This window comes from Brachyistius frenatus, unplaced genomic scaffold, assembly GCF_029030835.1.
Source record: "Brachyistius frenatus isolate BFR_SWC_R1_liver_20210118 unplaced genomic scaffold, ASM2903083v1 Contig_155, whole genome shotgun sequence".
Classification (NCBI taxonomy): domain Eukaryota; kingdom Metazoa; phylum Chordata; class Actinopteri; family Embiotocidae; genus Brachyistius; species Brachyistius frenatus.
Window position 1 is genome coordinate 532099 of NW_027210754.1, and position 24007 is coordinate 556105.

At 40.1% G+C, this 24007-nt stretch overlaps 1 protein-coding gene across 12 annotated transcripts in view; it reads left to right on the forward strand.

The window, feature by feature from the left end:
• Positions 1 to 16689, forward strand: part of cntn5 (contactin 5) — a 106567-nt gene extending 89878 nt beyond the window's left edge. For all 12 annotated transcript variants that reach the window (XM_069716315.1, XM_069716313.1, XM_069716317.1 and 9 more), the window contains 9 exons: positions 2248 to 2406; positions 4818 to 4967; positions 5891 to 5961; positions 13758 to 13992; positions 14087 to 14196; positions 14338 to 14524; positions 14698 to 14810; positions 15123 to 15291; positions 15766 to 16689. In XM_069716315.1, the coding sequence (XP_069572416.1) occupies positions 2248 to 2406; positions 4818 to 4967; positions 5891 to 5961; positions 13758 to 13992; positions 14087 to 14196; positions 14338 to 14524; positions 14698 to 14810; positions 15123 to 15291; positions 15766 to 15869 (1298 nt within the window). In that variant the 3' untranslated portion in view covers positions 15870 to 16689. The remainder of the gene's footprint in view (positions 1 to 2247; positions 2407 to 4817; positions 4968 to 5890; positions 5962 to 13757; positions 13993 to 14086; positions 14197 to 14337; positions 14525 to 14697; positions 14811 to 15122; positions 15292 to 15765) is intronic.
• Positions 16690 to 24007: the final 7318 nt, after the last annotated feature.

Sequence of the window (24007 nt, forward strand, 5' to 3'; positions counted from 1 at the left end):
CATCCTGTGCTCTCTTTACCAGGGGCAGTGACTCGCCACCCCCCTTGAACTAACTCACAACCATGGATCAGAATTTATATTCTTAGACTGAATTATTCTTGGATAGCTTGGTCCAAGACTGTATGAGAATGACAAGTTTTTTGATGAACACAAAAAATGATGAATTATAACTCGGTGTACACGTGGGCTCCTGACTATTGTTTCAAGACGGACTGCTGTTGGCAAAACTATGGAATTGAATTATGTTTTCAGTGAATCTGTTAAATCAGCCTAGTTTGTTACAAGTGCAGCAAGTTGGCTAATTATATTGGCTATTAGAGATTGGCTCCTGGTGGGGACAATTATTCAATGACGTTGTTCACATTATTGCCCCATTTTGATCATCTTGACTAATGTCATATTATCATATTATATTATCAACGTTCTCGACAGACGGTCTCTCTGCACGAACAAGTTTAATACATGCTGTTAAATACTTTGGCTGAGATGTCTTGGGATCAAATACCTCGGTTATTTCTGTATGTTGCTGAAATGTGATGTCATCTTTATAATGACACAATCATATTTTCAGGTTCAGTGATATAATTTAATGAATGACATTCTAGCTGGAAGAGTGTTTCTTGTAAGATGACAGGAAGTTGTTATTTTCTCATCAATTGTGTGTGTTATTAGTTTATAATTGTGTATAGTATGGTGGGCCAATACTGACGGAAAGTGCTTGGCATTGCGATTGTGTTGTGTGTGTAAAAGGTTATAACTTTACATAAAAAGTGTGTTGTTTAGATTTATGATGTCAAACAAATTGTAAAGAACTTGAAGTTTTTGTTTTTAGCTCTTGTATTATAAGGCATTTTTTTTTAAATTTTATTTTGTGATTGTATGAATTTTGCATTATAAGATATCTTGGCCTTTTGCTCTTATTGGAGAAAACGGTGTAACTAGCTGCTAATTAATCAAATACGAATTGGCTGTAATTCTTACTTTAACAGTTAAAGCCCTCAATTGCTAGCATACTGTCAATAATAAGTCTAATAATAATAATATTTTGTTTTTATATTAAATATATTTAATTTAATATATATGAATTAATTACTAAGTAGAATTCAAATGAAATAAAACATTCATAATTAACCTCCATCAACCTTTCATATAGAGTAGTGTAATTTCAGCATCAGAACTGAGAGAAGTAACGCTGCCTCCCTCTTTTTTTTTTTTTTTCCTCAACACTGAGGACACAACCCGTCTTATTTGAAAAAAAAACCCAAAACTTAATTGGAATTGTCAGTGGACAAAGCAACCGGGGGCTCGGTGCTTACTGAACGGGTCAGTAGATTGACCCGTACAGCGGGGAGGATTCAGGTTCTGGCTGTGCAGAAAGGCTGAATAAAAGAAGTAGTGGATGTTAACACATCACAATGTTTAATAACATTTGCATAGTGTTCACCCAGCTGTCAAGGCTAAACTCCGCTAGAATGCTTTAGCTGACAGACAACAACTGCTACAGAAACCTCCCAGCTGGAGCCGGTACTTCAGAATCTTTGTTTCACATGTGCGACTACATACAGTAGACATGAATAAACTATTTTGACAGTAATTGTTTGGATCTTAAAATGCAAATAACCCCATCTCACGGTAGCCTTCTGATGTGTACTTTTTGGAGACGCAGTACATTGAGTTTCACCGAGCTTACCACCTGCCAGCTTTTGACTTACAGCTGTTCCCCCAAGAGTCCTTAGACATTTGCTGCACTTGCAGATAACATTTACCTCAGAAGACTGAAGTAAACATATGTTCAGCTGTATTAAAACACGGGAAGGCCTACGACGCAGCTATGCTCAGCAGAACTGGCAAACTGCCACCAGCCCCCCCCCTCCACCCCTCCAAAAAAAAAAAAAAAAAAAAAACTTCAGTATCATTTAATCAGCATGAAATCTTTGGCAGCAGATCTATGCCGGCCTGAATCCTGGTTCAGTTTAGTATGTCATGTTTCTGTCTGTTGCTTGTTTGTGTAAAGATTACACCGGGGAACTAGTATTGTCACCATTTGCACACAGCTGCACATCCACGGTTGCATCCATTAGTGTTTCCAATAGTAACAATTTAGGATGAAGACATCACAATGGACCAGCTTAATTCAAATAGCAGCAAAGATGTGTTTTTGTTCCATTCTGTCTCGACATTTGTGAAGCATCGCTGGTTCACGCCTGTAATTCTCATGTCTGTGTCTCATCATTCTTCCTCCACCAGGTCCTCCTGGACCCCCTGGAGTGGTGATAGTGGAGGAGATCACAGACACCACAGCCACCCTCTCCTGGACTCGTGGCCTGGACAACCACAGCCCTATCAGCACCTATAATTTACAGGCCCGGAGCCCATATTCTTTAGGCTGGCAAACTGTCAAAACAGGTAATCAATAAAGAGAAAATTGCCTCAGATTAGCCTTTAGATCTGGGCGGTTAACGTAGGGGCCATATACAACGGCTGCAATCCTGCCCGAGGGCCCGCGCAGAGAAGGAGAATCAGCCCCACGAGAGCAAGGTTATTGTTATTCAAGAGACAGAAGAAAGACTAAGAAATTCAAATTTCTTACTATTAGGAGAAGATGTAAAAGATTGTGTTAATATATACAAATAATGCTTCCCATATATTTTATTGTTGCTTGGGCCCAAACTAGCTGTGGGGGATCTATAAGGTTCTTCTACATAGTCGGAGTACTTCCTGTTGGACATGGTGGTCACCACGTGCCCAGTTTGGAGAAGCAGGGAGCTGTACTTGCACCAAGGCTAAGTTATATGGTGCTGTGGACGTGGTGAGCAACAAATCTTTATGAGCTTATGTATATGCTGGATTTATAATATTTTCACAGCTTATCTTGCCGTCAGACGGCCCTTTCCCACTGGTAACTGCATCCTTTGATATATAAAACAGCAATTTTGCATTACAGGGGAGCTGCTGGTCTATCACTGCCTCAATCGGTTCATTTGTTTGTGTTATTGTGCAACTTTGGTGGCGTTTTAACACATTAGATGAAATCCAAACTAACACCAGAATCACAAAGTCCCTTAGCTTGTGTGCCGAAACAGCTGCCTGCTGGGTGCTTACCGACCCCCCCCCCCCCTCCCTCTAATGCAGGTTATACACTGACTATGAATTAGTACCTCCTACAACCCATTTCATACAATCTGGACGATTCCTTTAAGGAGTTGAAAGGCAGTTATCTGTCATTTTATGGTTGAACTTGGCTGTTGTTCAGAAGAGCTTAGCAAAAAGTAATTTAAGGCTTTATTAAATGTCATTGGTACGGATTGTGTTCTGTGTCCCATCAGTAGTCAGTGGGAAATTAACCTTTTGGGCTTGAATTGTAAGACGTATCCATGTTCATTTAGTATAAATGCTCTTTCACTGCTTAGAAATGAATTAACTTCTTTTCTCCGTAACTTGCCAGAATATCCATTAATAACTATCACTTAGCATTAAGAGATGAAGGCTTGCTAAGCATTGTGTGTAATCAATCTTAATATGCCGTGCGATAATAATAGCAGAGTTGAAGGTGCGACAATGATTCATCCCTTCTGATATATAAATCAAACTTTGTATACACTCCTCTCACATCATGTCTGTTCAACCACATTTAAATTGATAAAGCACAATTAGGGTCCCGTGATGTATTGGCAGTGTTGAGAACATGTTAAGATTAGCACGAAGGCGATTGAGCTTTAAGCTCCCACTCCTTGCAAACAAAGTTATCAGCTCCTTGTTTGAAGAGCAGCTTGCTTGACAGAGTGGTCTCATTGTGAGCTGCTTTGGATGATAAGAATGTAAGCTCCACTGCTTCAGAGACCTCTGGTTCATTTGTGACATGAATATGCTTTCAGTCAATGTTTGGTTGCTACTGCAGGATCAATATTGACAAAGCATGATTATGGGGGTGCTGGAGAAACCAGATTAGTTGTTACTTCCATGTAATTTTGCTGTAAATACATTCATAGAACATTGTTTTTTTCACTTTCAGGATGTCTTTTAGTTTGACATTTTTTAGCTCTTTTCTGCAGAAACTCTGAAAACTGCTGGCTATCGTTTATGCATCGTATATGTCATATACCAAGTTTTAGGTAAATCACCTGTTGGAAAAGTATGCCAAGTCACAGTAAATCCAGAGGAAAGGTGAGGCCGTGCTGTCGATAAGAACTAAAACAGTGGTATGATTTTTGCTGGACTTCTGCATACTGGATTTAAAAAAAAAAAAAAAAAAAAAAACGATAGCTGCGAGGTCAAAGTGTCAACTCAGCTTGTGCACACAAATGTTCAGAAACAGTTCAAAAATTTGTATCTTTCTTTTATCATTTCACCGTTGGAGACAACATAAAGTAATTGGAGAACTTAACACATTCTTGATGTCCTCATAAAAAGGCTTCCAAATTAATTTTAAGTTAATCCTTTGCTGTTAATGAATGCCTGCTGGCTACAATCCAGGCTCTGTTGCTCTGCCAGGCCTGTTACACTTCTTGCTTGAGTCAGTCTGATCTTCAGCAGTGAAACACCTGCTCAGTCACCTGATTGAGGTCAGAACTTTTAACTGTGCACATAAAAGAACTACGCTCTCCTGGCTGCCTTGTTTGTAGCTTCATTTCATGCTATGTTATTATTTTGGTAGGTTGGTGGGGGGGGATTCCTAAACTGTTAACTCTGTAGGTATTTTGAACACCCTTTAAGTTAAGATTTGACATTTATAGCAATGTATCACTCATACACTGTACATTAGGAGAAGAAAAGTGCAGTAGCTAAAATGAGATGCTTGTTCTGACTCTTGTCTGCAGACCCAGACCCAGTGACCGGGGACATGGAGTCAGCCATGGCTGTGGAGCTTAACCCCTGGGTGGAATATGAGTTTAGAGTGGTGGCGAGTAATGCGATCGGGACTGGAGATCCCAGTGCACCCTCGAGAGGAGTTCGGACTAAAGAAGCAGGTAAATTCTCTAAACAGTGCTGGATGAACACTGTATTCAAGTCACAGCAGTAAGAGTCCAGAAAATTATAGTAAATATACTGAGACAAAATTCCAGCTGATGATTTGTTGTAGCCAGAGAGCTTAGCTGCTTCCTCCACTCTCCGGTTCATGACCATGTTGTATTCCCATTGTTAATATGCCTAATTTTAATTGGGGACGAAGTTGAAAATAAGCTGCTTATATGCATTTCAACAAGTTTAATGTTTCTGCTAAAGCACCCTGTCCTGTAAAACCCCGAGGCAATGACAGAGTGGAATACACTATTTAGGATGAGCAGAAATTCACTGTGCTGCTTCACTAACTGCTCATTTTCTGTCTATAAAATGTAATAATTACAAAGGTCAGTGGTCATTTCCAAGTGGCTTATTTAATCTGTCCCATCTCTTAAGCATAATTAACAGACTAATTACTGTATCTACACACAGTTGTAGTGATCCATCCTTAACGCTACAATACGTGATCCAAATGTCAACCGCTTCCAATTGAAAACAAACCATTGGAATCTACTATGGTTCTTAATGTGATTGACAGATCAATGCAACTACAGACACTAAATGATAACTCATTTTTCAATGTTTTTTTTTCTTTCACTTTATTGATGTTTTTAAACACATTATTAAAGAAGCATTTTGTTTTCTATTATGCTCACCAGATACACAAAATCATTTTTAATCATTCTATCGAACTTTCTAATCATCAGTTTAAATATAGCCCAACTTCATGTCAGAAATGAAGGATTCATCTAAAAAGAACATTGATTTATATCTGAAAATGATTCTTTTAGATTTGCCCTCTTTCTTTTCTTTCTTATTAAAAAATATGTTGAAGCAAGTTTTTGGTGTTGGGCTAGTGATGCAGTGTTAATTTTTCTGTTTTACACAGTACCGTCAGTGGCACCAGCAAATGTTAGTGGAGGAAATGGCCGCAGGCACGAACTGGTCATCTCGTGGGAGGTAGGTTCTCTGCCAAACTCCCTCTGTAGCACAAGAGTGACATCATGTGCAACAACTGCAAATGTCACAGTGGATCTGGTGTTTCAGTTAAGCAAACACTTATTTTTGTTGGATAAACAGCCGTTTTATGGAAGACATGTGCTATTTAGAGTACTCTCACTTAAATATCATTTTCATATATTTATGTATCGAGGAACATGAAGACCATGAAATTCAAACTGTGAAATATTTTCAAAATCCCTCAGTGAGAATATTTTAAACACTTTAAAGAGAGAGCTTTAAGGTCCTTGAAATTTAAGATGCTAACTAAAAAAAGATTCTTTGGTTTCTGAAGAAACTGAGGAAGAAACCGTCACAGTTCATGTGTAAATTTATTGGAATTCAAATTCCTCTCACAATTCCTATTGTGTTTACTAAAGTTTCCATAAAATATGTCAACCTCCATTTTCCGCTCAGAGATGCTGTTCTCTGACCTGCAGAATGCAAGCGCATCTAAAACCACTAAACTAAACATGCTGCAGGTTATTGATGCCAGCGTTCGTCTTGCTATTTTTGCTGCTGTCTCCCACTGAGACCTCCTGAGATTATATGCTACGCTACAAACACCAGAAACATGCAAAGACTACTATAGCTGTTAAAAAAAAAATGTGTTGTTGGGAAGTCCTTCAAAAATGTATGAAAAATGAGGTGCAGCGTAAACTCTGCCAGGTAAAGCTAGCATTTCATAAGTCTACCACAGCTACAGTTTCTGTGGTAGTGAGCAGATATGAAACTATTTAAACATTTTAATAAGTCATATTTTATGGACAACCTTAAGCCTTGGGCTTACCAAGCTGTGCATTTCACAGTCCCTGTTATTTGAAACAATAAGACATAAAATCACCCTTCCTCAAAGCAGGTTTATAGTAATCTGTAGCATCGTGATGGCCTTAAAAAGAACGCTGAAGTCCCCCCAGGCCAGGTTAAAGAAGGTACAAGTAGAAATAATGATTGTAATAACCAGTGCAAGTCTATGTAAGCTTGATAATAAATGTAACCCCGAACACCATAATAAACATAAATGTAGACTTTTCCTTTTGTGATTTCTGGGTTTACTTTTGTGAACACATCCTATAAGTAGAGCTTTTCACACTATACTTCTTGTTATCTTGTGAATAAAGCAGTGTCTGGTTGTGTGAAGCCCAAGGCATAAAGGCACAGAATGAGGATTATTTTTACTTGAATTTACATGATTAAATATGGAATCCATAAACTATAAATATTCATCATTTAACTTGAGAAACTATTTCTCAAGGAGAATAAAACAATTTTTTAATAAAGCTGTATGAATTTATCTTCACCCTGAAACTGTAAATTGAGAATCAGTAATGTAATCTAACGCGCCCACCGAGATGAAGCTCACTTTAAACCTCACTACTGAAACTGCAGTTTTGCACTTGTTCACTTAGGAATTTAGAGCCACTAAGTAACAAACCCTGCTTGTGAATGTGACTTAATAATCATGTCGAGGTTGATACCGCGTGTGCTGTTCATTAAAAACATTCACTTTCCCTTTCCTGGGAATACTTGTCAGACATTAATAAGGGGGATAAAGCACGGTTGATGGACGACGCTAGTCCTTGTGGTTCTAAGCTTGAAGGAGATGGTCTAATGATTTTACAATACACAGATGACTGCATTTAGTTTACAGTCAGTTGTATTCACTTGAGGTGAGATATGATGACTTACTGCCGCTCCGCTCAGCAGAGGGAAGGGGGGGGGGGGGGGGGCTGCATTTCTTTGTCGTACTATTCCCAGAACCATCACAGCTGGATCTAATTATGGAGGAAGACTGAACGTGTTGAGAAATTTGGTGTATTTAAAGAACAGAGTTGAGCATCAGAGGTCAACAACATCTGACAACTTTTCTCCTGTTTTAAATGTACTTTTCTGAATACCCTGCAAATGTCATTCTGAGGAAAATTCTGTGGTGCACAGGTATTTTTGACTCGACAGGCATTCTTCTCATTGTTTATCTTACAGTGATGCACTTTTATATCTGCTCTAAAATCCACTTCAAGAAAAAGTGATTGATAAAAGTAACACTAAAATGTTTGCATGGCATTCTGGTGGTATTTAAAAGCTGATGGTTATGGATCATTGTGTGACAAATATAATGGTACATTATTAAAACAGGAAACATGATGAGTGTGAGATCTCAGCAATCTCATCTTTTATTTGAGCAGGTAAATATCCCCACATTATTAAATTTCCTGGGACCCAGATCTGCCGGTGGTTTAGCTAATCCCAACTTCATGTCTTACGACTACTCCACCAACTTTCAGAGGATTCTGTTCTGACTGAATTTCCGAGGAACTGACTGGTGTGTTATGGAATCCTGTTCCTGCCATCTCTCCTCACTCTCTTCTCTAGTTTACTCCTCCCTACCTCTGCCCCCCTCTGAATATTGCTCTAATGTTGTGGTGCAATCCCCTTGAAAGATCAGGCTTCAGTTTGGGCACAATTTCCCTATAAAACTCTACTTTTGGTAACTGGGGCATGCTAGGAATCAATACTTTTAAAAATATTTTTGAAAATGGAGTTCTTTGTAGTTTCTCCCAGCTAACTTCTTTATATATATTTATTTATTTATACATTTTTCGATACTTTCAGATCTATCACTTTTTATAGTCTGGCTTCTCTTCCTGTCCACAATGTCCCATTGAGTAGTTATGGCAAGATGTTCTTAAACTGTCTCACACCTCCTCAAGATTAATCTCCACCAACTAAAATGATGTTATGTCTATGGTTAATGATTTTATTTTCAAGACTAAGACTAAATGGGAGTCAGGACTTGGCAGTGAACTTGATTGATGAATGGTGGTCAGATGCCTTGCATAGGAACAATTGCTCTTCCTCGTGCGCATGCCTGAGTTTGATTCAGCTGTGTCAGTGTCATGTGACACATTGATCTTGTCTGTTTAATGTGCCTAATGTGTGTCCACTGCTCTACTGACTCTGCAAGCCTTTTACATATGTTCTGGTCTGGCTCAAAGATTAGAAGGTTTTGGTGAAGCTATTTTCACAACTATGGCAGAATGATTTAATGTTCGCATTGATGGTTGCCCTTTGCTAGCAATTTACCATTTGCTTTGAATGCCACTCCCGTAAATGCTGCTGTGACAAACATGGTTGCTTTTCTAATTCTTCTGGTAAAAAATAATAATACTATTTTCCTGGAAATCATCTGACACCTTCACACGCTACTTTTGCTTTAATAACACCATATTCTTGAGGAGGTGTGAGACAGTTTAAGAACATCCTGCCATAATTTCCAGTTGGAGAACCTCAAGTTTCCCTGTAAAAGGTCATCTGACTCATTCTATAAGAGTTGGCATACGTGAAATATTTTCAAAGTTTGTTGTTAACGCCGGCAGATCAAAACTTCCATATAAGACTTGCATCGCCTACAGTAATATCTGCCATGACCACTTTAGGATTTGATCACAGATGTTTGTATAGTTTGGTCATTAAACCATTTTAACTGCCTTCAACATTATTATTTTGTTGTCTTGGCTGGTGGTAGCAGACGGTGAGGTGTGGGAAGGATGTTCTAAATGTGGTATTTTCTTTTACATTGTACGCACATCAATAAAGCGTTGAAACAAACAAACAACATTTCCCAAAAGTGAGTTCAGCTTAAAAGAGACATCATTTTCTCTTTGCAGTGCATTTGAGCTGCTGCTATATTTTGACTCTTTGTACATCATTGACTTTCCTCAGAGAAAAACTTGTCACAGGTTTCCCAAAGTGGCGAAGCAGAATGAGAAGGAGACTCCTGTGTTTAAAGGGGTAAGAGTAGTGAATGTAACATGCACAGTAGTGAATCTAACATGCACAGTTGTAATGTCGGATAATGTATTATTTCTGATCCAACCCCATTTTCAAATATGCTCCAGGTGTGCCAGGCACAGCTAGCCACGAGTCCACCGAAGTGTTCTTGGCACGCCGTTCGGTGGACTGAGCTTAAGGAGCCACCAGGGCCCTTAAAATGTTGCTGAGGGATTGTTTTTAGTCCAAGAAGAATTCCAGCACTTCCTCGATCAACAGTATTGAGCAAAAAAGAAAGAAAGGACCACACACCATATTCTATAATACTGTAACATCATTACTATAGCAGTCCTTTCCAGCAAAGTGGTCTGCCCCACTGCTGGACAGCTCCACAGCTGTTGAGACAACGGTAAGATATGACCCAGGTGGTGATGCACTGAACTCCCAGGGTGCCCTTACTCTTTGTGATAGAAAAAGGCAAGAGAAATGTACATTATATCCACTGGGATGACTCGAAGGTTGAGGTTTTTCTCTTTGCAGCCATCCGGACCTTCGGAGCGAGGGCCTTGGAGGTGGTGAGGGGCTCAGGTGAACGCTCATAATGAGGGCAAAATGACCTTGCTCCATTCCAGAGGGGAGACACAGTAGACTGATCTACTGTCGTATTTTGTATGATTTTTCTCTGACTTGCTTTTATTAAATTTGAACTCTAAATTGGAGGATTTGAGCAGGTTGGAGGAAAGACTTAAATTGTCTGCAGCCCACTGGGACAGTTGAAGTGGTAATTGTACAAAGGAAGCACATATATGAGATAAGATACGACATAAGATTAAACTTGATTGGTCCCAGGGGGAATGAAGTCAGGCCAGCAGTAAAAAATATATATATATATATATATATCAATATAAGCATTTTTTTTTTTTTTTTTTTTTTTTTTTTTACAAATAAAGCCTGTTGAAAGTTAGGCAACAAAATAATACGTGGATTATTGTCATTTTTACCAATATAATACTAAGTTCTTAATATAATGACATTCGATGAAGTTAAAGTTTGTCTGTGGATGCATTCATTTCCAGCACATATGGAAGGTGTTAAAACTTCTATCCTTGTCTGTCACTGGCTAGTGGCTGTCAGATTTATCAAGCATATATCAGAGTATTGCAAGCTGGGGACAGCTAGGTACCAGCAGGGGGAAAACTCCTGCTCTTAACAATTGCACAACAGTCGTTCAAAAGCACAGCTCATTTTACTTTAGGTAGGTAGGTATATACTTTATTAATCCCAGAGGGGAAATTTTTTATAAATGATCTGAATTTATTCGGTTGGAATTTGTTTTCCCTGGTCCCTGGTTTGATTCCCAGCCGGCCGGACCCTTGCTGCATGTCATTGTGCTGCTCTTATTCCCCACATTGCCTGCCTGTCTACATTGCATAAAGGCAAAAATGCTAAAAAAACAAAACAAAAAAAACAAACAAACAAGGAAAACCACCAGGAATTTAGAGTTTGAACTTGGTCACATTTACGAAAGTTGCTGGCAAAGCTAAAAGAAGGCCAGCTGGGCCGCGGAATACACAGAGCTGCATCGGCTTGGCAGTGATTAAGATGCAGTGAATTTAAAATGTGGTCCCACCAGAGAGGCACCATGATGATTAACCTTGACTCTCGGAGTCATTCTCGCTAAATCCAGGGATGTTTATGAATATCTGTTCGTAATCTCAAACTATAGTGGTTGTAGAAAATGCAATAAATCTCACATGAAGTGAAGAGGATATTAGTGTGAACCATTTCCAAGTGGACAGCTTGGCTCTCAGCCAGACTCAGGGCAACACATGTACAGAATTACTATGAGCAAAGCTGAAAATTTGCAATTGAGATCAGTTGAAGGATACATTAACAAGGGACCAGTGAACAGATGTGGAGTCAACTGACAGTTATTATTGTAGTTATTAAGTATGGGAGCCCAACTGCCACTGAGAAGATAACCTTCACATCAGTAGAAGTGCACCTCGGTGGCACATTATGGGGGATAATGTCCATTCCAGATGGGATGGTGTTTGGTGGTTTCCTATTTATAACCCAAGTATGCCATTAGCTTGGGTGGTACAACACAATGGCAGCCTCCTTATTATGTTGGACCTCATGCTGTAACAACAATCAAGGGGTACTTAAGGCTACATAGAGCCATGATTGTTGCCTGGTTGGACCAAAATGCCTTTCAAGCAATTAATGAACTTGCGGGACTACAAAAAGTAATTCTTAGTGAAACAATTTTCTTACCAAGAATTGTCTTGCTGAGGCTCGAGAACCTACACAGCTTCAACTTTTCGCTTACAAATGTCTATGATTAATACAATTTGTTTGTTCAACAAGTGCCTTGGCGTAAAACTGTGTGAACATGATTTATTAGACTTATTTGTTTTTATTCAGACATTTTCGCCGTCAGATCAAGTCACTTCTAAAGTACAGAGTATGTAGTAGTGAAAAATGGATGTACTTCCTGATGAATACTATTTTCTGTCTGCCCATGTTGGGGTTCAAGAATTGGTCACAAATTAACAAATCTGTCAGTCCTTAAGAGTATCACAGCACAATGCTGACACACTACACGCTGATGGTGGAGCCTCCTTCTGGTACTTGGGACTTGAAGTAGTTTTATCTCTGCCCTATTTATTCTTGTTTCTGCTAAATGCTTTTGGAAATAAATCAGGACTCTGTCAGTGATCAGTGGAGATGGATATTAAAGGAGACGGAGCAGGAATGTTAGCCCCTTTTTGGCAGTCGAGGCATGCGAGCGCATGGCAGTTCTGCCTTTCCAATCATCTGTGGAGAGTTGTCAGAGCCTGGACGGCCATGGTGGGCCGGGTTATTAAGCAGGATGAATGACTAAACAGTCTCCGCAGCTTCATTCAGCCGTCTCATTAGAGTCAACTGTGAGAGACTGTTTTTTCTCGGCGAGCCATAGGGAAGACCATTAGTGATGCCCCCACAGTCACCATCACTAAGCCCAGCAGGTCTCACAATTTCATCCATTGCACTTGCCTCAGTTATATCAACCTTTTCACACTGTGTCCACGCTAATCTGTGACGATCTCAATCTCCAAACCCGCCAGTGTTTTACAACTAATTTGTTCATGCTGTTTTTTTAAAGATTCGTTTTTCTCAGTATCTCTTAAAAAGCTTTGCCAGCTCAAATAGTAACGTCAATGGAAGCTCATTCATTTTCACTGATCATCCCTGTAATTAGGCAGTCGTGGGGATTGGTCATTGTTGAATGAAATGTGAACTACGTCTCCATCCACCACCAATTCCCTCTGTAGACTACCGATGGTTTATATGGTTGATGCCTTCAGGGGATAATGTTACTATATAATTTATGCAAATCAACACATTACAGCATGAGCCCGTACTCGTTGCCAAAAGCAGGTGTACAGGTGTTTGTCATTTATTAAATTTAGCCAAAGACTTAATCCCTGCAGCTCATATTTTAATTAAATTGGAGCTCACTTAATAAATTGCCATTTGATTTGATTAAACACAGAGCAGCTGTGGAAGATAGCTCCTCGTTTCATCACTTTAGGAAAACCACAGATAATCAGAAGCCAGCACACAAAATCGGTGTCCAAAAAAAAAAATCCTCCTGTCAGACATGGAAAGATAAATAGCTACATAATGGGCGCAACTGAGCCAGATATGATTTGTTCCATTATTCAAGACTGACTGCATCTTTATTAACACTGGCAGACTGTTACAGTAAATGGGCAGGACATTGAAAGCTGGTTATTCAGGCTTACCATAGAGAAAATAAGTTTTTTTATTATTATTATTATTGTTTTGTTTTTTGTGCTCAGTGAGATCCATGCTTGCACTGAAGGAATTGTCCAGATGGGAAATGTTGCATTTTCAGTCACAGTTCAAGTTATTGTAATCCAGTTTTGCTCTTGAGCTCATTCAAAGACTCTCTTTGGTGTTTTGGTTTTTTTTTTCAGCCTGTATCAGAGGAGTTCCAAAATGGTGAGGGATTTGGGTATATTGTGGCATTTCGTGCCAACGGGACGAGAGGCTGGAAGGAGAAGATGGTGACTTCAGCGGACTCCACGATGTACAAATACAGGGATGAGACTTTCCCTCCTCTCACCCCATTTGAAGTGAAGGTTGGCGTGTACAACAATAAAGGAGACGGACCATTCAGCAAAGTTGTCATCATCCACTCCGCTGAGGGTGGTGAGTTAATACTGGTGGTTGTGTGGATTTTTAAGTTACAGCGGGGATACGTTTCAACATTTTAGGGCTTTCACTATTTTGCCTTGTTCCACAGAGCCGAGGGAACCACCGACTGATGTGAAAGCTTACAGTATTTCTTCTTCGGAAATTAGAGTGACTTGGAAGCCACCCAATCCTGGCCCCGGAAAACCAAGAGGATATGAGGTTGTTTTTATACATTCTTTGTTTGTGCTTGCTCGTGTGTACACTTGCAGAGTTACAATGCATTCTGGGACATTCTGCAAAAGCATGTGTACCTTTTGTGTTGGGGAGCAGTAATTTGTGAGTCTTTATTTCTGTTAACAGGTCAGCTACTGGAAGGACGTGGAGCAGGAAGAGGCAGGGAAAAAACAACAAACTGTTAAAAACGAAACATCGATGGTCCTGATGGGACTAGAAGGGAACAGTTTGTATCTCATCACCGTAAAAGGCTTCAACAGCATCGGCCAGGGTCCTGCCAGTGCTGCTGTCACTGCCAAAAGCAGGAAAGCCCGTGAGTACAGCACTGACACTAATCACATAACGCTATATATGGAATACAGGCTACCTATTAGGTTTGCTCAAAATCCTCTCCTAAAAAGAAGTGTTGTAATTGACCTAGTTGGTTGAAACTCTCTTTAAAAGTCTGTTTGAAGTTGTGCTCGGGGTGTTGTGTTCTCACCGTAGCTCCCGCTCAGCCTCCGAGCAAACTCATGTGGATTCAGGAGGGCAACAACGTGTCCTTAAGTTGGGACCCGGTGAAAGCGAAAGACAATGAGTCCGATGTCATCGGGTACATGGTAATAATCACTTCCTTAATCAGGTTCAGTTTAATAAGATGCAGATAAATATTAATGATGAGAAGAGACACAAGTATTGCAAGTATTTACCCATATGAATTCCCAGTCTGCTGAATTTATCATTGAATTTATAATGGCACTGATTGAATCCCCAAGTGTGAACTGCTTAATCTATTGTAAGGACTGTCTAAATTTAGTCCTTAACTTTAGCTGGCTGTAAATCTTTGTTGCTGATTTGGAATATGTATGAAGAGTATATACATTGTCAACCTGAAGTGTGTGTGTGTGTGTGTGTGTGCACATGTCCTCCAGGTGTTACTCAAACAGGAGGGCAGAGGCCACAACCAGGTGACGAGAACAATTAACCCGTCCACCATGCTCTCACTGCCAGAGGGAGGCACTTATATAATTGAAGTGCGGGCTCTCAGTGAAGGGGGAGAGGGGGCGGTCAGCTCCCAGGTCCGACTCGTCACCTCCTCCGGTAAGCTCAACGCTCACTGCCGTCCCTCTGTCTCAAACTCCTTTACATGACCTCTGAAATCCACTCTCCAAGCACAAGCTGATTTCTCTTTGTAGAAGTCGTACATCCCTCCCTTAATTGAGTCTCCGCAGCTGTTGTCTGAGCCAAGTTTTCTTTGGCTAATACTGTTTTAATTAACTCGCCCACACAAACCTTCCTACCCCTGCACAGCCAATTAACTTCTAAGGAACAGGACGAACTGCAAGTTTGCAGTCCTGTGTGCGACCAGTCGCTTTTCAAAGCAATGGAATTCAGATTTCCTCCTTGTCTGTTTTCTTTCGATGTTCTTTTTACTTCTTTTAAGGAAAATAAAAACGGTTTCCTTTACAGCTCCAAACTCCCTGAGAACAATTCATTCAAGAGATCAATTGAGTTTCGAATGCATCTTTGTTTTAGTCTGTTTTGACTCTCCTCTCTTCCCATTACTTCTCCTAGGTGTTCGAGCGAAAAGCAACCAGTGCTCAGTGCACAGCCTGCCACAGAGCCTAACATGGACTGCACTGCTCCTGGTTCTTCTGGTGCCTTCAGCCTCTTGGTGAGGCCACTGTGCCATCCTCACTTTCATGAAGGGAGCCACCAGTCGTCTGCTCTCTTATTCCAACTGACTGCCTGCTTGCTTTGGCCTTACCCATCTCAAAGGGCCCGAGGCCTGCCGAAGGGGTTTCGCCTGCTACTTAAGACGCAGATCTTCAGAGTTCATACTTTTCAGTTCCCTGTTTCGTTTGAGGCCCTGGACGTTTGGTTTGCGCAGTTCTTTCCAACATCATGGTGGTGTTGTACTGTAGTGTACATTGTGTGGAAAGGTTTGTTTAATCACTTACTTTAACATTATGTGTTCCTGTCATTGACTGGCATCCAACCACCTCCAGACGGCTCCTACAGCTTTGGGGCTCTGCAGAGCATGAACAATTCCTTGAAAGCTGCTGTGGTAGTAATACAGGGATCAGCCGGCCTGTTTCTTTTCATTACTTATCTGCATCAATTTACCCCTTGGCTGCCTAACAAGCAATGCAGCAAAGGCTCAGTAGAGATAAGTGCATTGTTTTCTTATTCATACTTAAGGAGGGAAAAAAAAAAAAAAAAAAAAACACGTTTTTCTATGGAATCTTACTATTTCCAGACTTGCTTTTTGTACATTGTGTTACCTTTAGAGAAAAAAGAACAGTGTTGTGTGTCAGCTCTGTCAAACTCTGTTTTTGGTAGCAATTCAGCCAAGCTTGGTGATACAGTTAGTTGACTGTTGGATGTAAGGAAATAGGAAACAGGTTCTTACCTGTAGTGCCCGAACACATCGATAGACAAAGAGAACTCTCTACGGACTCTGTACGGTGTCAGTACAAATAAATGTGATGTATATTTTTAAAATGCTTGTTGTTTGTAATTTCTAACTTTTAGAAAGGAAATATTTATGATGATGCACTTGGATTGCATTGGTACATTGATCAGTCTGGTGAATATTTTATGATGGACTGATTAATCATTTTGTCTTAGTCTGACTCACTGGATGGGATATTGGTATAATCCTGTTATTGGCCGACTATTCCGGGCAGACTTCTGCTCCTCTTTCACGACGTGCGTCACCCTTTCCGAGACATCACGACAGGAAACAACCAACCAGCTGAACATGGCAAGTTTTGACCCTCAGATTTGGATCATGCAAAAAGGCAGAGCTGCTTCAGCCCTCAGACGCCATCGCAATAACACCATCACTGCATCTTGGGTTTAGCGCCACCGAAAACGATTGGGATTAGTTTAAAGAAAACAAGGCAGGGTGTTTTTTTTTTCTCCTATACCTAAATTATATATGGGTGAAGCCTGACCATTGTCCAGGGCTGGCACAGCTCTGGAGAAAAAAAACTTGGTCCAATGTCAGAAAACAGAAAAATGGCCATCAGTTTGCCAAAGCCCAAGGTGACGTTTTGAAATTGCTTGTTTTCCTCGACCGGCGGTCCAAAATATTCTATATTCAATCAAATTCAACAAAGAAAAGCATCAAATTCCTGCAGTTAAGAGGTAGAGACAGAAAATGTTTGGTATATTTGATTCAATATTTGTTAATCAACTACTAAAATTGAGAAATCATCTTTTCACTTTCATACACTTTGAATATCCAACTTTAAACAATGCAAAATTGTATTGACCCTTACTCTACATGGCTTGTGTAATTGCTGGAATGTCTCTGGTGTTACCAAACAGTTTCTCACCTTAAGGAACCTTTCCCAAGTGTGACGTAAAATATGGGTAGATTTAATTCTTCACACAATTTTGTGATAAAAGCACCGCTGCAGAGCCAAAAAGGGATGCATCAAGAGTATGTCTCCTTTCTCTCCAGCACCTCTCTTGCCTTGTTTGCAGTTAAACCTATCTTTCACTGGGCAGAAATCCAAATGAATTTGCCTGAAGTATAATTAATGCTAGTATGGAGATCTGTAGTCCTAAAGCCAGTTCGCTTGAGCAGACCTTTTGCCTGCTCTGCCTCCAGCTCTGTGGACTCCATTACGGAGTCAAAGCAACCTGGTTCCCCCGCACAGGTTCAGACAAGGGCAGCAGCTCAACCACAAGAGATGGCACCACAGAGCAGAACGGAGGACAAACACTGCTCCAAGCGGTGCCTCTCCCATGTATACTCCTCTTTCAGACCTCTCTTTTTTGGGGTTTTAGTAAGAGGGAGAGGAGGGTGAGGCTGCGCTCCTCTTTCTAACTTGTACATCATTTCCGTAAAGCATTAAGCTGTTAAATGCGGATGGAGGGTTTTTGCGGTGCTTTTAGCCCGAACTGTGACGTTGCCTCAAACACATGCCTCCACACAAGTGTTAATGTACCGACCTTTAATTATTCATGCAGCACCTGTCTGTGTTGGAGCATCTGATTTATGATAATGGATTATGTATCCAGCAAGGGGACCCATTTGTTTCAGAGAGCCAGAAGCTATAGTGTCAGCAATTAAAACACAAACTCCCCGTAGGTTAATGTCAGTGTGTGTGCGTGTGCGCGTGCACGTGAGTGTGCGCAGGTTATACTGTACTTTTTAAGTCGATTATTTTAGCACTAACGTAAATTCCTTGAGATCAAAAAAGAGTTGCTTTTACCATTTTTCATGACCCCACTTGCCGTTAAAGAAAAATATATATTTTGGTTATCTATTTGCATTTAAATGTGTTGTACAGACTTGCCTATGAAGATGTACATACAGTATTAATAATACTTACTGTCAGTATCAGTTTTATATTCATTGAATGTTTGTATTCTTCCTTATTTCATGCTTTTTTTGAATGGGATGTTCAATACTGAAAAGAAAATGCTCGAAGTGTACATGTCAACAGAGCTGTAAAGATCTGAAACTACAGGAGGTAAAGTTTATCGCCCATCCTCCACTCTCTCTAAAAGCCTAAAATACACAAGAAAGATAATAATAATAAACTTCATTTGTATAGCACCGTTCATACAGGAAATGCAGCTCAAAGTGCTTCACAGCAAAAGAAAGATGACTTGTCAAATATGATACCCAGCAAATAACAGTTGATGCTACTTCTATCTTCATCCACTCCAAAATGTGGTTTAGCCATCTAACTCACAAAGTCAAGTATTAGATTGTCTCTGTGTCGTTGTCGTTGTGGGATTCCCGTTGTGATTCAGAGCTGAGCTGTGACTTTGCTTCTCAGGCAGGTCACAGTTTAACCCTCATCCTGAAATTGCCACAAAAGAAGGGCCCTCCAGCAGATGCTGCCGCTACAGTAAGAGGTAAACTGCACAGTACAGAGATTCTCCAGGCAACATGTGTTTTTTTTAATGTTTTTTTTTATCTCACATTTGATGTTATTGTTTTCACAGGAACCATGTTGGAATTACTAAAACTCATACAGCACATGAATTATACCAGCATGAAATGTGTCCATGTAACGAGTATTATGAATTTTATTTTTCTTTAGGACAACTGGCAGATGCCAAGGAATTTAATATAAAATCCCGATAAGCTTTAAATAAGTATTACCAATTCACTTTTTTTTCTACCAGTATGTCTGGCTAGTATATGTAATTACAGCCTTATCTGTGATATAAGCCCTCTGCAGTAATGAAGACTTGTCCAGATAAAATAATTTCCATGCTGTGGAGTGTTCCTCTGCACATGACGTTCTGCATGTTTTGCAATCTACATGTATTAGATACTACTGCGCCGACTTCTGATACAGAGAGCTAATATTTTCTGTGATGTTTGGATTTTCGGCCTGTTCGTTCCCTCCGGCAGTGGTAGGAGTGGCAGAGAATGAGAATTAGGGAAGTGTGCCATGTTCTGTTGAAGACTGTGAACAGAGGGATTAAAGGAGCAGCTTTGCAGAGAGAGTCAACATCCAGCATTGTGCTGCACAAGTTCAGTAATTTTTGGAGTTATAAATGGAGTTGTCTTTTAACCTTCAAAACCAACTGTGCGGTGAGGAAGCCAAAGTGCACCACATTGTGAGCTTTGCTTGACATGAAAAGAAAAGTACTATTATTGTACTGTCATCAACTTATTTGTCAGACAGTTAATCTTCCTTTTTGCCCCACTAGCTGCCAGATGATGTCACATGGATGTCCAATCTAGCCCACACTTCGGTCTTAAGGTCAGAGGAACTTAATGATATCTTACCGGCTCTACTAGATCCTCACGGCTTCAGTTTTTCTTTGCTGTGATTATAGTCTGGAGGCCCATTAACGTTTGTACAGCCACTCTGGACCATTCGTCATCCGGCATCCGTAGTTAAGTGTGATGACATTTAAGTCGAGTGTTATTGTTCTGAATGCAGTTGCATCATTGATAGAGTTTTGGTGGTCGGTGCTCGCTGGTTCAAGGCTGCTCCAATAGTTTCAAAGTGAACCTGCGGCCCACACCCGGTGGGAAGCAACGACTGGAAACGATTCCTCCAGTGAATTTGGGTTTCAGGAACATCTGACCATCGTAGAACCCCCCCAAGGAAAAAAATTATACTTAATACGTTTTATTTAAAGTGCACAATCATCATGAAACCTGGTCCCAATACACTTTACAATAAAATAAATGCACAGAACAGAACAGCAAAGGGATCAAATTATTAAGGTTAAAATAAGACAGCCACGTTAAATCGAACCGCGTCATGTAATAAACAATTTTAAACATCTAATTAGCTAATACGATAAAATGTATTAAGTACATACATTTAATATCCCCAGAGCATGACCCTATCCACTCAAAAGCAGATTTTTGTCACTAGTTTCAAACCATAGACTGTATATAATGTGGATGTAGAATCTGGGTCTGACAAATGAGACCAAAGCGGAAGCGCATTAAACTGCAATATCGGCGAGTCCTGCGAGAGGGTTGGTTCTAAAAAGCCTGCGGCTCCATAGACTCCCATTAAACTTCTCTCATGAAGTAGAAAGTCAATCATTTTCCAAGAGTTATTCCGGTGTTGTTCCCTAAAGTCACTCCTTCGTATTAGTTTTCCAGCGGTCCATCTGAATAAATTCACATTATTGATTAGAAATTAGGCCTCAAGAAGCTGTGTTGTTGGGGGCGTGTCTTGTTCATTGACAGGCCTGTGGTGCAGTCAGGTTTCTGCTACAGGTGGGCGGAACCTACTGTCCTCGGGTTTCCAATCAGATCGAGTCAGATCCACCGCTCGCTCCTCCCCACTTTGTCCAAATATGGTCACTTCTGGCCTGATGACCACACTCAGGACAAGTTTCCCATTTAGGCCGCTCTGGTGTATTGTTTGTTATAACAAACGTATTGGTGTTGATTTTTACATGTCTGTTGTTGTCTTTGAAATACATCAAATAGTATTGTAAAGAAAAGAAAAAAAAATGCATCATTTATTCTGAAAGGTTGCCACAGTATAAGTACATTTTCAAGCATGGGTGATTTTATTAACACCAGAATTCAAAGCCGTTAATCAAATTTAACATTTAACAAAGCTCAAGTACAGACCTTCTACTTACAGAACGTTGTTCTTCTTCTTTTATTTAAGGAAAACAAATACTCTTTCCTGTGTAACGGCAGATGGTGCACTGTTAGATGGAAACTTCTTTAAAAATAAACGCCAGTTAATTTGATATACTGTGCACCCTCAGTCATAAAAAATTAAAGCGGAAGTGCCTTGCTGTGAAGCCTCATTAGGGAGTCGCACGTAAAATTGAGTCAGAGAAGAAAAAAGGCAAATTGTGTTGATTAAACTTTTCTCTCTTATAGTTCAGGTTTTGTGCTTTCTACTATTTCTGCTTTAAACATTTGTTAAATATCAAACTGAATTGTAGTCATTGGATGCATTCCAGATCTGCATTTACACAAAGCTTTATATCTTTATTGATAAATGAATCATCCATGTGACTTGGTTTCAGCCACAAACATGACCCTTGACGGGGTTCCTGGTAACGGTACGGTGTGCCAGTATACTAAAATGTTTGGCCTTTCCTGAACCACATCATGTCGACCCACAATATACAGTAAAACCTCAATTATTGTGAGGTGTCATTCTGCTTGCTGCTGGAAAGAAATGAACATTTCTGAGAAATTAGCCAGCAGGTGAAATTCCTGTCAGCAAGTAAAAGTCACATAAAGTGATTGGTTTATTCAGATTTTGGGAATCCAGCCAAATCCCTCAAGATTGGAGAAGGGGGGATTTGATTTGGAGATCCAAGCTACTTTCCTCCAGACCCATTGTGTGAGGAAATATAATGGGATGGATGTGTAAATCTGGGGATAGGAAGGGAGAGGGGGCTCCGTAGGAAGATTTAAAGGTCAAGCAAGGAAGCAGTCAGCTTACAGTGCAGACCTCAGCCAAGACTTTATAATCTCCCCAGTTAGCTCCTGTGCAGATAACTGAATATATGGAAGTGGCCAAAATTTGACCAGATGGTGACACATGCATGAAGGTCAAGGGGTCACTAACATCAAAAGATGTCATCCTGATGGAAGAAGTCGTGCACATGGAAATATCTGTCTGTAGTACAGATACAGTTTGAAGCTGATGGTGTCAGTAGTGTAACGGGCAGAAATGTGCATCAAAAGATTCGTACACGACACTGAATACAGCTTTAAGAGTTGATTTGAAACACCGTGATTCAAGAAATTCAGCGCCACAGTTCCATAATTTTTGTTTTTTTAAACGTGTCACTATGTAACCAAAGTCAGTGGTTTTTTTTTTTAACTCTCGCTTTGCTTCAGACATGCCCACTCGTACAACACCATGTGCCTCAGTAGCCATTGTGTCACCTCGCAGGTCCGCCATGTTGAGTGAATTCGTCAGGCAGTTAGCCCTCATGCTAACTTAACTACCCCTAGCAGCGCCGTCATCTTTACATTCTACAGAGCTGAATATCAACGTGCAGGTGAATCCTGACTGAAACTACTCCAGCAACACACCTTTTAATAAAGATGCATGTTATGTTGTTATGTCACTGCTGAAGTCCAGTTGTGGTTATGATTAATCTGTTGTTGATGTTGTTAATTGATTCATTTGTTTGCCCATAACCATCCACAGATTCTGACTGGCACACTGACATTAACATTAGACATTAAAATGTTAACAATAGTTTTTTAATACAGTCATAAAGGGCATTTTGCAATTAAACTTTTACTCGCTGTAGTAAAGTGCCCCAATATTTGTACCGCATTTTATTTGAGGTAGTTTATCAGGTCTGGACCAAACTGTTGAACCGAAAGACCGACCAGCGTTTCTAACCTGAGACTCGTGCTCAGAGCTGACTGATATCTACCTTTCCCTTCATGAAAATGCAACAATTATTTGATTGCAGGTTTTCGTTGAACCTCAGATATTATCTTCTTTCAATAAAGGAGAAGGTAAGAGTTAAACATCTGTGATAAACCCACAAGTGAATCACCACAATGTCACAATGTTTTACCAGAACAGAAAAAGAGGTTGCCATGGTAACTCTCAAAAAGTAAGTATTTTTATCGCGAAAGATTCATTATGTCATTTATTAATATTGCACCTGTGACGTGTATTACTGGGCAAAGGTTGTATAGTGACAAGAGTTTCTCAGTTGTCTATAAATTATACTTAATCACCCCAGCTTCAGTAGTCCTTTGTGTGTTCAGTTTTTTTTTTTTTTTTTTTTTTTTTTTTTAAGAGCTTAGTAGCGAGTGGATTTGAAGATAATACCCAATGTTTTATTCATTGCTTTCAGATTCAGATGAATCAAAGTCTCATCAGTGCCTTTAATGCACTGGCTTCTCCCCAGATTGACCTGTCCTGATCTGTCACTGAGTCCTCGCTGCAGCCTCCGTTTTCCATGACGTGAGGAGAGAAAGGTAAATGCTGGGTTTGTGGCAGTGCAGGAGAGAGCATCCCGTTCATCGCTTGGCCTTTTACACTATCATTTCCTACTTTATAGTAAAGCCAGGTGCAGCGAACCTTTCGTGGAGCTGACATATTGCCTGATTTAAAGATTACCTGGTTGGGAGGCCACATTAAAATCTGGATCAGTCAAGGCAATCAGAGGGTTCCTTCAAAGTGAAACAAAATAATAGAACAGTAAAGATGTCACACTCTCCTCATCAATCTGCTCCTTGTTGGTGTTCTTCTCGAAAGTTTAAATTGGATGGATTATCAGAAAGCCACATTCATTCAGACTCTCCACCTGAACAGATGTAGGAATTCCCATGAGTTATAAAGTTGAAGCCCCCTCTGTCTGTATAGCT